Source organism: Penicillium alfredii (assembly GCF_028826965.1).
Source record: "Penicillium alfredii strain IBT 34128 chromosome Unknown utg000009l_segment0_segment0, whole genome shotgun sequence".
Classification (NCBI taxonomy): Eukaryota; Fungi; Ascomycota; class Eurotiomycetes; order Eurotiales; family Aspergillaceae; genus Penicillium; species Penicillium alfredii.
Genome location: NW_026622706.1, coordinates 1,761,824 through 1,778,366, shown reverse-complemented (window position 1 = coordinate 1,778,366; position 16,543 = coordinate 1,761,824). Strand labels below are relative to the sequence as shown.

The following is a 16,543-nucleotide window of genomic DNA, read 5'->3' as shown; positions in this document are numbered from 1 at the left end:
GGCTAGCGGTCATATAAATGGGGGGGGGGAACTTGTCAAGAAGGCGAGTCAAGTCGGCTATCCTATCTCGGGGGCTTCCCCACAACACGCTTCCTCGGCAAAGCCGGGTGGGGCGGACATAGTAGACAAAAGATAGATATACATCAACAACAAATTGCAAATATCACTTACCAAACATCACTTCCCAATGTACTAATCCATCATGCCAAGCTAATATAGCGGTATTTCTCATGGCCCCATCCCCTATCACAAGGACGCAGGAGATCACGCGTATGAAAAGCATGTTTCACTGCCACGGTAGCCCGTCGCACACTGCCCAAGTTCCGTGTTTTCTGGAGATTTGCGAGTCGATCCAAGACAAAGCGCCGGTGGTCCTCGTTTTCGAGGCCCACATGGCCCAAAACAAATAGTGGCCACAACAGAGTCGCCATGTCTGGTAGTGTCGACATCAAGCGGATGATCGAGTCGATAAGACGATGTTTGTATCGTCCGTCTGCCCAGAGGCAGGTTTTGTGGTTGATATCGGATTCGATTTTGGTAGGTAGATGATGGTCTGCTGGTGTTTCTTTACCATGACCTGGCCCATATGCACGGTGCTTCTTCACCCTTGTGCTCCTTTCCTGCGGCTTGTGCCTCCACAACGCTCCTGTTCCTCCACGCCCACAGTTTTCAACAGAATTGAATGGCGTCCACGAGGGCTCGGTGGGTATGTCCTGTGTTTGGTGAACTGGGCCGAGACGCTCGTTGAGATAGAGCAGAGCCACGAGATGTTTGATTTTGGCAATGCGGTCAAGGTCTTGCCGGCCCGCTGAGTGCATCGGTAGATTTTGCTTTAGTGAGAGGAGGGCGGTGCCAATCTCAGTAGAGGCAGATGCATATTGTTGGAGCTCAGTGGGGGTAAGATTGCGAGATTTCATGACCTTTAAGGGCAAAAAAAAACAAAGAAAAGTTAGAACATCCTGAAATCTTTATACTTTCATTTTCCTTGTTTGAGTATCACCTTTGCCCTCGTAGACGCCAGGGCTGATATTCGATTGATCAGAACCATGAGACCGCGTGAGCAGCCCATTAGCATATCAATCTTTGGCAATTTTAGTAAACAGTTCAAATGACTTGTGAAGAATCAGCACATACCTCCTCAAGGTCCTCCGTTTCAGGCCATGTTATGACTGTTTCCTCGAGACAGTTTTCAGAGACCGTGCGGCTCATGATATCATGAGCAACAAAATACATCCGGAAGAACCTCATCAGAGCAGTGTTTTGACTGGAGGCACGCGTGACGCGGTCGACGAGTTGCAGTCCACCCCGCAGGTGGGTCATCCAGGAAGGAGAGCAACCGTCAGATATCTGTATGAAATGTCAGCAATGAACTGGATGTAAAGTCTTTTGTAGGGCAGGCATACATCTTGAAAACAGAGCATCAACACTGTGGCCACGGTGCCATCATCCAGAGTGTTGGCAGAGATAGCATGTCTCAGACCCTGAAGTGCCCTGTCTTTGAATTGACAGGTTTGGTCTGCAAGGCGAGTATCCCCAAGAAGACACAGCTGGTTTGCAGCAACTGCCAGAAGAGTGTGTCGGAGAGGGGAAGAAGAAAAGCAGAGAGGGGTGATATGAGAGAGATAGGGATTGTCAGACTCGCTGAGAGAGCAGTTGGGGCCGATGACACGAATGAAGTAGTTAAGAAGATGGCTCTCTGTTTGGGAGAAAGAAGAAAGAGGATGGTAGAAAGACGCGTGGATTGGAACAGTGATGTTTGGGAGAGTGTCTTGATCTGATTTTGCCTCACTTTCCACGTGGACGCGTCTGCCCTTATCTGGACCGAATCCAGAATGGAGGTCACCCCATGTCGCGTTTAGAAAGACCCATTTCCCAACGTAGCGGTGCAAAGGGACAGCCTGAAAAGCAGTAATTGAGTCTTGACTAGAGTGCCGTATATTCGCCTTTGGTCTTTTCGTCCATACTCCTATTTGACTTGTGAGCCATGTAACTCTACTCGAGGACAATGACTTGATAACTCTACCTTCTCGACCAAACCGAATCCCCCGTTGAATAGCATCCTCCCGGAAGATAAGCTTGACACCCCTTGTACACTTGAGGCCAAATCTTTCACAGCGTCTGCATTGGGGCTGTTCCTCAGTACACCGGATGTGTTTCTCTGCTATTGTCAGCGTGGTCGATCATTTTTACATGCAACATTTACCTTTGCACTGGAAACAACCGGTTCTTCTTCGAATATCCTGCTTCTTGTGTTGCGGCATTTCATTGAACCTTTGAAGAATTCGGGAGGGGGCGTGGTAAGGAGAGAAACGGAAGAGCGCGCGGGGATACTCTGTGGCGCTAGTCTGGCTCCTTATCAATGCCGTCTCTATCTACACAATAAAGGCATTCAGATATGCCAATATTTGAACTTTTGAGATCCTTTTTCCAGGTTTCTGTAGTTTTCTACTTGGAACGTGCTTTTTGGGCCAAATCAAAATGATCGAAGCATAGGAAACTACTATAGAAGTCGTAGATACTACTGAAATAATAATAAACCCAACTGCAAGATACATTTCCCTGACTCCCTCACGTAGTATACTTAAAGTCCTTCTGCTGAAAGTCCGACTTGTCCGCGAAAGCATCTACCAAATCCCCATGGGAATTAGGATTCCCTTCGTGAGGAGCAATGCCTTCCACCCGTCGACGATTCAAAGTCATCGCCAGAAACCAGTATACCCCCATCAATAAAACACAGATACAATAGCAAGCGAGCATAGCAATAAACCCACCCGTATACTCCGGTGCCTGGTCATCTCGAAATGTCTGAGGACCGATCAGGTTTCCTACCGCATACCCAATATAGAGGATTGAGTACTGGACAGTTTTCTTGGTGTTTCCAGCAGTGTTGGCCTGAGCCATGGAGATGCCGACGACATAGGGACCGAAATACGTGTACAGCTGTGATAGAAGCAGTGAGATTTTGTTTCAAACCTCTCCCTGTGAATTAAAAAAAAGCTTACCAGGTAGATTCCCACCATTTGTCCTCCAATATTGGTCCGAGGTAGAGTATATACCAGAATAGCCCCAATAATGGGAACACACGATGCCAGCATTGTCACTAGACAGCGGCGATTGGCCCATTTTGCGGCAATCCAGGAAAAGCAAAACGCAGAGAGCGTGGACATTACCCCAGTAGGCATATTGAGCAGGGAGGTGTTCACAGGCGTGAAGCCGAGATTGTTGATGATGATGCCGCTGAACGTTGTAAGCCCTCCGTTTGGGATATTGATGGCGATATTGAAGAAAAACAGGATCCATGTCTTGGGATCGATGATCGCCTCAAGAGCTTGGTCCCATTTCCACTGCCTATTGGTGATGCCGGTCTTGTTCTCGGCGAGGCGTTGTACTGCATGGTATTTCTCCCGGTCGTTGAGGAAAAATGCATTCATTGGTGAATCTGGAAGGAAGATGAATGCAATAATGGACCAGAGAGTGGATATTGAGCCTGCCAAGCAGCATCAGAGACAGCAATAACTTATCTGAACAGCGAAACACCTACCTGTAATGATAAAAAGGTATTGCCAGATCGCCAGAGGCGCGGTGGATGGGATGTGGCCTACAGCCCAGGAGAGAAACCCATTGACAATCGAGCTTGCGGCCGCAAACACCAGGGCATTCCGAGGTGGCTGCTCGGTCTTTTTATAGAAGCCAGCGACAAGAAGAGAAATCGACGGTACGATAATTGCTTCCAGACAGCCTGGCATTCTGGGTCAGTATTGCAGAATCGCAGCGGATACTCTTCGACTTACCCATAAAGAACCTCAGAGCCATCAGGCCACTCCAATTGCCGGCAGTGGGCATGAGCAGTGCCAGTACCGACCAGCCAATAGAGCACGCCGTGAGATACTTGGCCGAGGGCAGGCGATGTACAAAATATGTCGATGGCCACATGCCAACAATCGACTGTTACCGGTTAGAAACCACCAACGCAATGATATGCAGAGATACGAACACCCAGCGACAAGATGGATCCAGCCCATGAGTATTGCTGGCCCACCAGGTGAAGGTCTGTTTTGAGTCCGTAAATCGCAGCCGTGCTGATAGCGACCTTGTCGACAGCCCCGAGAGTGGCCGTCATGAAGAGCTATGAAGGACAGGGTGAGATAACTGTCTGTTTCCTTGGGGGGCAACGAAGCATACCATTGGCAGAAGAATCCAGTCCATTTTGCGAATCATTCGCTTCTCTTCTTCAGGGGACAGAGGCGCAAAGCCCTCGTGGTGAGCGAGATACTCGGCCGCCTCGTCCATGGCTTTGGGAACATCCTGCTTCTCAGCGGATGTTTCACACGCGGGCTCTTTCTGTTCGGCCATTGGAAAGTAGTTGAATGCTGTTGCTGTTGTAACTTCAAACAGTGATACACGGAAAAGACAAAGTCCCGCCCCCAATCCACCCCGACATCGTAGAGCATCTTATAGTTCCCCCGAGTGAGCATCGTGAGATAAGCCCACGTACCACGGGTAATGGACCTTCCTTCTTTCGGGGGTTCCCCGCAAGCCGCTATCGTCGCGTGGTTGATAAAAGCCATGGAACGACCCACTCGTGATTGGCGGATACACGAAGGATCCGAGTCCCCGCCGTGTCGACCTTCCCAGCTGCTGCGACGTGCGGAGGTGGAGATGCTCCATGTTGAGCTTATCCTCGGCCGTATCGACCTTCACTTTGGGAGGGCTCTGTGAGTGCCAGAGGACTATATAAAAACTCATTGATATCCTACTGTTGCCATGATGTGCAAAGTCCAATTTACTTCGCATTTCTCCGGGCGCAATGGCCATCAAGTCAACTACTGAGAAGGTGAAAGTTGCCATTGGTGAGGATTACTTGGGCTATTCTGTCATCTACATGCAATGCTGATCTTCGATCTTAGATCGTGGTGGCACCTTCACCGATGTGTGGGCTAGTCTTCCAGGGCAGTCCGACGTTGTTCTCAAGCTGTTGTCGGTTGATCCCGCCAACTACAACGATGCTCCAACAGAGGGTGCGTACAGCCTTTGATTTTCGTTCGCCCAGGTCTAATGTGGACATAAACAGGAATCCGCCGCGTCCTGTCGCTCTACCGGGGCGAGGAAATCCCCCGAGGTGTCCCTCTTCCTAAAGGCGATCTCGAGTCAATTCGCATGGGCACCACCGTGGCAACAAACGCCCTACTCGAAAGAAAAGGAACAAAACATGCATTCCTTGTGACCAAAGGGTTTTGCGATCTGCTAAAGATCGGTTATCAGTCTCGGCCGCGGCTCTTCGATTTGAACATCGTGAAGCCGGAGGTGCTGTACTCGGATGTGCGAGAAATCAACGAAAGAGTCACAATAGAAGGCTTCGATGAAGATCTAGACGGCCTCTTCCAAACCGACCAGGAAATCCCCGGCGTACTCGTGAAGGGATCCAGTGGCGACATGATCCGCATCTTGCAGCCGCTGGAGGAATCGGCTGTGCGCCAAACCCTGAAAGAGTTGCGGTCGAATGGCGTCGATACACTCGCCGTGTGCCTCACACACTCTTACGTCTTTCCAGAGCACGAGGAACGAATCAGGAACCTGGCGGTGGAAGAGGGCTTCACCCATGTTTCTCTGTCGTCGTCTGTCGCTGCGAAGATGATCAAGATGGTTCCACGAGGAAGCTCGGCATCTGCAGATGCGTATCTCACGCCTGAAATTAAGAAATATCTCCGTGGCTTCGCCAAGGGTTTCCAGGAGGGGAACCTCGACGGCGTCCGCTGCGATTTCATGCAGTCGGATGGCGGGTTGGTGAGCCACGACAGTTTCAGTGGTCTTCGGGGCATTCTCAGCGGGCCTGCCGGTAAGTTCTATTTTAAAGTTGTGCTTTTAATATTCCTCTCCTTTCTATTATCGACCTCTTCCCACTTTTGCAAAGCACTAACACCCACCAGGAGGGGTCGTGGGTTATGCCCGTACATCCTACGACATAGGATCCCAAACACCCGTCGTGGGCTTCGACATGGGCGGCACATCCACAGATGTCTCACGCTACGGGGGTACCTTCGAGCACGTCTTCGAGAGCAATACCGCCGGCGTCACCATCCAGAGTCCCCAGCTGGATATCAACACCGTCGCAGCAGGTGGCGGATCGATCCTCTTCTGGCGAAACGGACTCTTCGTTGTAGGCCCCGAGAGTGCCTCTTCACACCCAGGCCCGGCTTGCTATCGCAAAGGCGGTCCTTTGACGGTGACAGATGCCAATCTGTTCCTGGGGAGACTTATTCCAGATTTCTTCCCCAAGATCTTTGGCGAAGATGAATGTCAGCCACTCGATTCGGAGATTGTAAAAACAAAATTTATTGCGTTAACTGACCAGATCAACCGCGAGACTGGCAAGTCTCTCAGTCCCGAGGAGGTTGCGTGTGGATTCTTGGATGTGGCGAATGAAGCCATGTGTCGACCGATTCGCGCTTTGACTGAGGGCAAGGGATATGATATTGGTATGTTTGCAGCCGGATGCTATTTTCTCTGCTCTTCTAACATGATATAGCGCACCACAACTTGGCCGTGTTTGGAGGCGCAGGTGGGCAGCACGCCTGCGATGTGGCCAGGACCCTCAAAATCTCCACGATTGTCATCCATAAGTTTTCAAGTATATTGTCTGCATATGGTAAGCATATGAAATGTGGCATGAGGACAAGAGGAAAGAAGAAAATGCTGATATCGACCAGGAATGGCGCTGGCAGACGTGGTCCAGGAGGCCCAGGAGCCCGTGAACGAGACATATAGCGATTCCTCTCGTGGTCGGCTCGAAACTCGACTTTCAATACTGCAAAAACGAGTACGAGAACAGCTTCTCCGCCAAGGTATCTCAGATGGTGACATCTCGTACGAGATGTACTTCAACATGAGATACCAGGGCACGGAAACCTCGATCATGGTCCTGCAGCCTTCCAACGGCGATTTCAAAGCCGAGTTCCAGAAAACCCATTTGCGCGAATTTTCCTTTATCTTCCCAGATGGCAGGCCCATTTACGTTGATGACGTGCGAGTGCGAGGCATTGGAGCTAGTGGCCGCAAAGATTGGGATGGTCAGCAGCTAGGAGAGCAACTGCGCAATGTAAACTTCCAGCCGGCTTCAAATAAACTTGCCGAGCGAATGGTAGGACTTGGATTATGCTGAGGGTTGATTGTTTAGTGCTAACACTGAAGATTAGGTTTCGATGTACTTCCAAAATGTCGGATATCAATCGACCCCAGTGCTGCTGCTCCAGAACTTGTCACCTAACCTCTTGGTCGAAGGGCCTGCGGTGATTATTGACCAGACACAAACTCTGGTCGTGACCCCTGGCGCTGTAGCAAAGGTCCTGGCCTCGCACATCGTTATTGACATCACCTCTACAACAGCGACAACGGTGAAAGAACCATCTGTAGTAGATCATATTCAGCTCTCAGTCTTCGGGCATCGGTTCATGAGCATCGCCGAGCAGATGGGCCGCGCTCTTCAGAAAACAGCCGTGTCTCTCAACATCAAAGAGCGCCTTGACTTTTCATGTGCGCTTTTTGGACCCGAGGGTATGTGATTGACTACTCGACTAGAAGCCTCAACAGCAAAAAAAAAAAATAACAAGACAATAATATACAGGAAACCTCGTTGCAAATGCACCCCATGTCCCTGTTCATCTTGGCTCAATGAGCTATGCAGTCAAGTACCAGCACCAACTGCACAAAGGGAAATTGTCGCCGGGAGACGTTCTCGTCGCCAACCACCCCGAAACTGGAGGAACCCATCTCCCTGACATCACGGTCATCACACCAGTATTCGAGAAGACCGGCTCAACGGTAGCCTTCTACGTCGCCTCGCGCGGACACCACACCGACATTGGCGGGCTCGGCGGCACATCCATGCCCCCGAACTCGACCGAGCTGTGGCAAGAAGGCGCGGCAATCCGGTCGTTCAAGCTCATTCGTGGCGAGACGTTTGACGAGGAAGGCATCACAGCCATTCTCCAGAGCCCCGGCGAGTACCCCGGGTGCACAGGCAGCCGACATATCGCAGACAACATCTCAGACCTGAAAGCACAGGTCGCAGCCAACCACAAGGGGATGGTATTGGTCCAGGCGCTGATCGAGGAATACCGGTTGCCAGTAGTCCAGCTGTACATGAGCGCCATCCAAGCGAACGCCGAGCTAGCCGTGCGCTCCTACCTACAATCCACGCTCTCGCGGCTCGGACCGCACCTCTCAGCCGTAGATCAGATGGACAACGGGTCATTAATCAGGCTTTCGGTCAGCATCTCCGCAGACGGGTCAGCAGTTTTCGACTTCACAGGCACAGGCGTCGAGATGCTAAGCAACATCAACGCACCACCTGCAATAACCCACTCAGCCATCATCTACACAATGCGCCTCCTAATCGGCACAGATATCCCCCTTAACCAAGGCTGTCTCGCCCCGATCGACGTCATCCTCCCCAAGGGATCATTCCTCAACCCGTCCGCCGGCCCAGCCGTCTGCGCCGGTAACACGCAGACCTCGCAGCGGCTCGTCGACGTCATCCTGCGCGCCTTCCACGCCGCTGCCGCCTCGCACGGCTGCATGAACTGTCTGGGTTTCTTCGGCGAGGGTGGCACCGACGCCGCGGGCAACAAGCTGCAGGGCTATGCGTACGCCTTTGGCGAGACGATCTGCGGCGGCTCAGGGGCTACGGTGGCGCAGGCGGGTGCGTCTGCTGTGCACACCCACATGACCAACACGCGTATCACGGACCCGGAGAGTCTGGAGAAGCGGTACCCCGTCATCCTGCGGGAATTTGCTATCCGGTGTGGTACCGGTGGTAGGGGGTATCATGATGGTGGGGACGGCGTGGTGCGCGACATCGAGTGTCGGGCGCCGCTGAGCTTTAGTGTCATTACTGAGCGCAGGAGTGTTGCGCCGTATGGGATGCAGGGCGGTGCTGATGGGGAGAGAGGCGCTAACTACTGGGTGCGGCGCGTCGAGGATGCTTCCGGTGGCATCGATTGGCGCTGGGTCAATATGGGGTCGAAGAATATGGTCCGCATGCAGACTGGGGATCGTTGTGTTATCCATACACCTGGTGGCGGAGGCTGGGGCTCACCTTCTACAAATGGATCTGTGAAAACTGTGCCCAAGAAGATGATACTGGCGCAGTATCCGAGAGCAGGCGGCAGCGTGGCTGCCTATGCTGCGGCTCAAGAAGCGTCCAACTGATTCATGTGTTGGCTGGGCACACAGGAGGTCGAAAATGCCTATAAATATGAAGTGTTCTTGGTGATATTCGGTCTACAGTTTCTACTATTTCCAATAAGTGCTCAAGGCTGCGTCAAGAACGTCGTCTTTCACAAACCACTGCTCTTGTTTCTATACCGCTATAATCCTTGCTCTCTTATTTATTAAATTTCATTTCGAATATCTTTCCTACCGAAATGAAGTGTCTCGATATTCCCGTGGACCACCGCCTCCTCCCAATAATCCAGCAAATGAAAATCCCGCCGAGCGAACAACCCAGCTCGCATCTCACGATCCTCAACAACTTCGCCGAAAACCATCCAACCGGAACCCCAATCCCGAGCAGCGAAATCCATCACGGCTTAGAGCTCGCGGGACCCGACCGAAAGGGAGGCGTCCTAGTCACGCTACTCCAGCCGCCGCGAACGCAGACATATGAGAATGGCTATCCCGCAGATCTAGCAAGCTGCCCCACGACCAAGGCCGTCAATGAGCTGATAGCCACGGCAACCAACCATCAGCTAAGCATCGACGAAGTTTGTGCGTTTGATCGCCTGCCCTATGTGCACGGGGGTTTCAACAACGACGACGACGAAGTTATCCAAGAGGCCGAGCGCACTTTTGAGGATATGGTGCGGACCAAAGAGCCCCAGGTCGTCCTTTGCTGCTATGGTCAGAAATCATCCCTGATGAGAGGCGAAATAACCTGGGGTCTGTATGGTCAGGGTGTGGGGGAAGTGTTCAAGGTACCTGAATTCGCGATCAGTTCGGATTGCACGACGAAGCGAGTGAACGCGTTTCATCCCAGCTATGCGGTCAACTACTACACATCTTACAGCTGTTTTCGGCGGCTGCTTCTCTTGGAATTTGTCCAGGCTTTTTGCTTGCTGGTCGGACCATGGAAAGAAGAACAGTGGATGAGAGACTTGCGCTCTGAATGTTCCAGTCTTGGGAAACGACTCTACAGTAATGGATTTTGGATGAACCCCCTTTTTCTTTTTCTATCTGTGTACTGACCTGTCATTCTTCATTGCAGAAGAGAAAAAACCGGGTCAGCAACCATCTCCCCAGCACCGCTGGGAACATATCATGGACTCCCTCACGCAGGCCCTTTCCAACATGAACTATTTCCGGATAGACTTCAACAGCAACGATCTCCACGACCGTCTACAGAGAAGCAATCTCTCCTGGCACTGCGCGGATGCGTATTTGTATCTGAGCAAATACAGGACCCCCCGTGACAAGAAAAAGAGACCATTTGCTTCGGTGTCTCTTCCCCAGTTCCGCACCTGGTGCACGCAGGCATGCAAGCCCGACAAGCTCAATCAAACGAGCAGACATGGAGACAAAGATGCCCGAGGATATTTCGACGGCCAGTGTCTATCGAGTACTCGGATCAAGCTTCTTCATTCGGATGCAAGTCGTCTGCAAGAGATTTTTTTCAGTTTTCTGAGGGATATCAATCTTTCCTTTTGGGGGACAGCCGATAGGTGCGAAGTGTCTATTCAGCGGGATGCGTTTTTGCGGTTTTCTGACAGGCTGGAGAGAGCTGCGAGTCATCTTGGCGGGCTATCGTATGCAATGGGAAGATTGCACATAGAAGAGACGGAATGCTAGGGGCTGGGTTTGCTATACTTATAACTGATGAATGCGCTGATTCGAGATATGTTGGTCAAACCTATCGCTATTCATCTGACAAAACACCTACAAGAGACTGAATATGCTATATGCTCCAGATGCCATCGGGTTCATATAGAGAAATACTATTAGTAGCGAGATCCAATGTACATTCTTGTAAATAACCACAGATTCCCTGCACGGCTCTTCCTCGTCAATATTCATTTAAATGCAGCTTCTTCCCAACAAAGCGGCGTTTCATAGGTTTCTCTCCACGCTGTTCGCGCTCGGCATTAAGACCCTTAAGAGCGTGGAGGAGCATACCAGCATCGAAGAAGCCATCTAGTGCCATGTCAGCTGCAACCAGAACCATAGAATCTAAAAAGAAAAAGAAAAGAAATAAAGAAAGGGGAGGAAAGAAAGAAGTAGTCAACTTACATCCACCCATGCCATCATCCTCGATATCACCACTATCCGTAGTCGTAGTAGGCGTATCAGCGCCCCGAGCATCCCCACGAACAATACGGCCCCGGCGCTGCGGATCATTCTGCAGACGCTCGGCAAGAGCCTCAGTCTCGCGCGCGCGACTGGTGCGCGGACTCGTAGTCTTGCGGTTCGTAGCGCGCAGCAACTTGCGGATCTCAAAAAGGTACGACTCGAGGGTATGCATCAGACGAGCCGTCTGGCGGTGCTTGGACGAGGCGCAGAAGGAGATCGACTCGTCCTTGATGATATACCCGATGCCGAAGCCGTCGGCAGAGGTGGGACCGAACCCGAAATGGCGCAGGCAGGGGTTGCCGCAGTTCGAGGTTGATAGCACGGTGTTGTTGATCTTGTCCCAGCCCGGGTCGCTAAAGATGGCGGGTGTGGGTGTGGTGGCGTTGCGGATAGCACGAAGGCCGCTGCTACTGCCCGCTGATGATGAGAAGCCGTCGTCGGATGCTTCGGAGAGTTTCGGCGATTCGGGGCTATCGCCGGCGCTGGAGTACCCGCCTGCAGAACTGGTTTCGTGGAAAAGTGCATCGTCAAAGGATCGCTGCCATAGGCAGTAAAGTGCATACAGGTGCCGGTCCTGGCCCTGACCCTTGGAGCAGTCCTTGGTGATGGCGGTGTGCTTCTGAGTCGCGGTGCGCAGCGCGTCCACCTTGCGCTCTGCCGGGTTGTCGCCCCAGAATGTGCTGACGAAATCTACACTCTCGGGGGTTACTGTGCGCACGGCTTCGGTGCGGCCGTGCAGAAACATTTTGGTCATGGCGGGCTCGTACGTGTTTTCCACGCGGCCATACAGGCCGTAGTAGGCAGCTTGGAATGCCATTTGCACAAATGCGTCTGGCGAGAACCCCATCGATGTGATGAAGTTCTTACCGAAGCCTTCAAAGTCCAGCACCTGGAACTCATGCTGGTGCAGCAGGTCTGAGAGGTGCGACTCGGCGAACCGCAATGCGATGTTGAGTTCAGGTGCCATGTCCCATTCGAGCTTGCGGGGAGTCGTGCTGACATTCCCAAAGCTGCGCGGGTCCCGCTTGGCCGGGTCGGGGCTGGTTGTCGCCCATAGACTTGGTGCTTGACCGTTGATCGTCTTCGCAAACCGCAGGATTGTATCCGTGTAGACATCACTGGCAAAGCGCAGGACTGTATGCCCGTCCACACCGGTGTGCTCGAAGTTGATACCCGCACTGCCGTTCTTGCAGACAATAATCTGGAGCTTGTCGTACCATCGGTTGGTGCAGGTGCCGACCTGGACTCCCTTGATCACCTCGCTTGTGCCACAGAGCATGTTTGCACAGAGCTCGGCCGTGCTAGACGGCTCCGTATCATCGAGGCAAAGAACAAAAAGGGCAGTGTCGACAATATTAAGACACTCTGCGTTGTTTGAAGCGGGATCCTTGGTCATGATATCCCGTAACCCCGACCACACCTTTCTGTTTTCCGTGCTGAGCACACCCAAGGCACCCTTGGCGGCATCCTGAATCGGCGTTTGCGCGGAGTCGTCTATGATGACATGCAAGTTGAGCGAGATGTCTTTCTCGGTCATGATCAAGTCGCTACTGTCGTCCAGGACATCGAACCAATAGAACTGCCCTCGGCACATCACCACCACATGCTTGGCCGAGGGGTCCTGGCTGATGACGCACCCGTTTTCGGTGGGCAGACGAGCGGTTCCGAAGATCCGTGAATATTGGTACATGCAGAGTGGTGTCCCTCGAACGGTGTCAGGAGGCAACTCTTCCCGTCGAACGGCTCGAACGAAAGATAGTGCCGAAACTACCAAGGAGGCTGCTCGGGTCACTTGGTGGTTTCGCGCGGGAGTTGGATCATCCTCCAATAAAAAAAACGGATTGAGATTCATAACGACCGCTGGAAGGAGTTAGATGCTTATAACAAAAGAAAATCACATTTGGGTAAGATCGGTCTTACGGTTGTCGAAATTCAAGTAGGAATCATACCCTGGGGTCATTAGCTTCAAATTTTTGATTATTTCCTTCTTGCTTCTTAACATCAACTTACAAAACTGCTCAATATAGCTCGTTTTCGACGAAGCATAGTTCTTAAGCTTCTCCTGCATAACAGGCCCATCGGTCTTCAAAAAGTCCCGCACAGCAGCCTTGGTGTCCTCATGTTCCCTCGGGCCTTGCAAAGCAGCCAGAGCATCAAGATGTCTCCGACAGGTATCCTCGAGGTCCGGAATCGGGAGTTTCGGCAGCGAATCTTGGTTCGCAAAGGTCAGACCCTGGGCTATGGGCTTGTGCAGCTCGACGCCGCGAGAAGAGGGGTGTTCGGTCGAGACATTGGGTCTCACAACCGTATGGCCTTGCGGCTCGCCGCCGGCGTTTTTCTGGGTGTTGGGGTGATTATGATGGTCCATGGCATTCCCAAGAGGCTTTGGAGCTGTGAAGAAACGGACTGCCATGGAGGAATAAGACATGGGGTTAGTTCGAGAGACGATTCACAGACAAGAGACAAGACAAGATCACGCGTAGCGACTGGCGAGGCAGGTGGGAATGGACAGGAGACGCAGGGCAGTGCGGTAGAAATAGTGACAGTCTTGTAAGCAGTATGGTGGCATTGAGACTACCTCGAGAGGATGGATGTATGGAGAGAAGTTCGATGCAAAGAAAGAGAGGAGAACGAGAATGGGAAGACCAGAAGGAAACTAAGAACTACCCACGGGACAGCACAGAGATATAAATGCTAGGAAATGAGATCACCGGTCTTCAGAAAGCAAAAAAAAAAAAAAAAGCCCCGCGATGGCTTGGTGGAACCGGCTCGGGTCGAAGGGAAGAACTGAACGGAGCAAAGGACTTACAGAGAAGAAATCGAAGCACCCCTCCAAGGGAGAAAGCGGGTTAGCGTCCGGGAGAGAGCTATCGTAGGACACAATGAATGGCACCGGAGCAACGGATGAGCTTGCTGAGACCTTTCGTCAGATGATTTCAGCCAAGAGAAGAGCAGCAGCTGTCGCTCGTGTCGGCAGAACAAGAGACCGAGTCACCAGGCGATAAGAGTGGTCAGAGTAACAGAAATAGATTTGACAATAGCTAACACCTGCGGGATCAGAGTCGGAGGACATTTAACATGCTAACCCGACGTACATCACGCCCCCACCGTCTCGGGGACGGTTTCGGTCGGGATGTGACGTTTCGGGCGAAGGGAAATGCGGAGAGCTATCTAGGTCACGTGACACGCGCGAGATCGCTATTGCATCTAGTTACAAGGAGAAAACGGAGATTCTAGACAGGAAGTGCAATTCATGATCACGCTGGAATCATACGTTGTACATCACGCTTGTAAAAAGGACGCCGGAGACTGTATCCACAAGAGTTAAGCCGCCAACAGTGCATCGACCACAATGCGACGGGTCAAGAAAATATTCACAATTGAAAGAGGGATCCCGCATGTCCCCGGGTCTGCCGAGAGAGGCCGGGTTGGGCACTGACAATTACATACAGGGTGGTTTCCCGAGGACAGAACACCTGAACCAGGCCAGAGTATGTAATCAGTGCCAAACCCTGCCCTCTGGAAGGACCCTAGGGAACCAGAGTGATGTACCCGGAGCAGGACATGCAGGCCAAGAAGAAGAAAACATGTCAAAATAAAACAAAAAAGGGTTCAAGATAGCGAAGGTGGAACGTTGCTGGAAGAGCGACGCGTCGTGGTAGTCCCATCCAGAATGTGTTTAGGGGGCCGTGTAGACAGGCTTTTTCAAAGGTCTGTTGACATTGTTGGCGTATTCCTTTTGCATGTTACCGGCTGGAGAGTAATTGCAGACGGTGAAGGGAAGAGCCTCGGAGGAATCGACGTTGCCGAGCGATTGGCATGTCACCGTTGAACAGCCGACATGCGTGGTGCCCTTCCAGACGATTTGACTAAAGTGGCCCCACTTGTCAAAGAGAGCCATGTCAGGGTCATCTTGTCCGTAGAGGTCCTCGAAGTAGCCCATCTCATCATTGTACATCAGGTTGGAAATCATCTGGCCAACATCTTTCTCCGACTTTCCGTATCCAATGTTCTGGCCATAACCGCCACCGTCGAGTTTGCTGTGCAAACAATCTAGTCAGTACTGTGGATGTTCAAAGAAGGAATGAGAAGGGGGGAAAGGGAATGACTAACGTGTTGTGCTGATAGACACAGTCCTTAGCCAGGTCATGGGCACTGTGGGCGAGGGAGTCGGACCATTCAAGCGAGTTGGCCGAGTGGTTGCTGCGGTGGACATTGTGGCTGTAGAGGACATTGTGCTGGTAGGAATTCGTCGCGGTCGGGGCAGCAGACGAGGTGGTGGTGGTCATGCTAGACGTGGGCTCAGGGGCAGGCGTGGCAGCCTCGGTCCAGGAGGTCGAGTAGTACGAAGTCCAGGCCGTGGTGGCTCCATCTTGATTCTCCTTGACGTCCGTTGGCTTGGGCGCCGGGGCGACCGTGGATTTCTTGGCCAGCTCCGAGACACTGGAGTCAGTGTTCTCCGGGGCGGGCTGGGACTGGGTGTCGGCCTGGGCAACCTGATTGGTGTCGTTGACCGGGGCCTCTGTGTGGGTGGGAGTGGGAGTGGCAGTGGTGGTGACAGCAGGGAGCGTCTTGGTGACGGTCTCAGTGACGGTGACCACCGTCCACTCGGTCGTGTAGGCGCGCGGGTCGAGGACGTTTCCACACACTCCCGCAGCGAGGGCGGCAAACAACAGAGCAGAGCGCATGATGAAAGATCAAAATCAAAAATCAAACCAAAAAAACACAGAACTTCACCAGGAAGTTCAAGAAGTCCAAGAGAGAGAGTAGGGAGGTTCAACGAGCAGATCGACTGCCGTTGGACTAAGGAGTGTCTGTATGTACTTGGGAAGCACTTGGGATTGATAAAAAAGAATGACAGGCCTCAACACTTTTCTTTCTTCGAACGAGTGAAAGAAAGAAAAAGTGTAGGCTGAAAGCAATAGAACCAAGCGACGATGGAAGAGAGAAAGAGAGAAGCGGGAGAGAGGTGTAAATGTAGAAAGGGGATGAGTGGGGCCGTGCGAAGATCCCAGCAAATTAGTTTAATTAGAAGCGCAGGAGATTAATGCTTGAGATTGATTGAGTTCCATATGAAAATGCACCTTCAACAATTTTCTCTTTCATTTCAATCTGCAATGCAATCGCTACTTATTGCTCTCTTGTTGAGGGACAACCGCCAACCTCTCAATATTTGAAGCCATACATACCACAACCCGGCCAC

The 16,543-nt window shown here is 52.0% G+C and overlaps 5 protein-coding genes across 5 annotated transcripts; 2 read left to right on the top strand and 3 right to left on the bottom strand.

Moving 5' to 3' along the window:
* Window positions 1–200: 200 nt before the first annotated feature.
* Window positions 201–4,848, bottom strand: NUU61_006583 (MFS transporter/fungal specific transcription factor domain-containing protein; the record flags this gene model as incomplete). Its single annotated transcript, XM_056657110.1, has 13 exons — window positions 201–920; window positions 1,135–1,347; window positions 1,404–1,898; window positions 2,024–2,158; window positions 2,204–2,345; window positions 2,573–2,940; window positions 3,003–3,487; window positions 3,542–3,739; window positions 3,792–3,945; window positions 3,995–4,126; window positions 4,183–4,370; window positions 4,581–4,730; window positions 4,788–4,848. 13 exons carry the CDS (start codon window positions 4,846–4,848, stop codon window positions 201–203), a joined length of 3,441 nt encoding a protein of 1,146 aa, XP_056509910.1.
* Window positions 4,808–9,207, top strand: NUU61_006582 (uncharacterized protein; the record flags this gene model as incomplete). Its single annotated transcript, XM_056657109.1, has 8 exons — window positions 4,808–4,850; window positions 4,908–5,018; window positions 5,072–5,836; window positions 5,928–6,476; window positions 6,527–6,646; window positions 6,708–7,138; window positions 7,194–7,551; window positions 7,622–9,207. 8 exons carry the CDS (start codon window positions 4,808–4,810, stop codon window positions 9,205–9,207), a joined length of 3,963 nt encoding a protein of 1,320 aa, XP_056509909.1.
* Window positions 9,208–9,422: 215 nt separating this feature from the next.
* On the top strand, window positions 9,423–10,241 carry NUU61_006581 (uncharacterized protein; the record flags this gene model as incomplete). The annotated part of the gene is made up of 1 exon (XM_056657108.1): window positions 9,423–10,241. One exon carries the CDS (start codon window positions 9,423–9,425, stop codon window positions 10,239–10,241), a length of 819 nt encoding a protein of 272 aa, XP_056509908.1.
* An 815-nt stretch (window positions 10,242–11,056) lies between these two features.
* Window positions 11,057–13,768, bottom strand: NUU61_006580 (choline/carnitine O-acyltransferase; the record flags this gene model as incomplete). The annotated part of the gene is made up of 4 exons (XM_056657107.1): window positions 11,057–11,184; window positions 11,281–13,200; window positions 13,261–13,290; window positions 13,351–13,768. 4 exons carry the CDS (start codon window positions 13,766–13,768, stop codon window positions 11,057–11,059), a joined length of 2,496 nt encoding a protein of 831 aa, XP_056509907.1.
* Window positions 13,769–15,019: 1,251 nt separating this feature from the next.
* NUU61_006579 (CAP domain-containing protein) lies at window positions 15,020–16,028 on the bottom strand (the record flags this gene model as incomplete). Its single annotated transcript, XM_056657106.1, has 2 exons — window positions 15,020–15,380; window positions 15,454–16,028. The coding sequence occupies 2 exons, from the start codon at window positions 16,026–16,028 to the stop codon at window positions 15,020–15,022; spliced, it is 936 nt and encodes a 311-aa protein (XP_056509906.1).
* Between the last annotated feature and the right edge of the window lie 515 nt (window positions 16,029–16,543).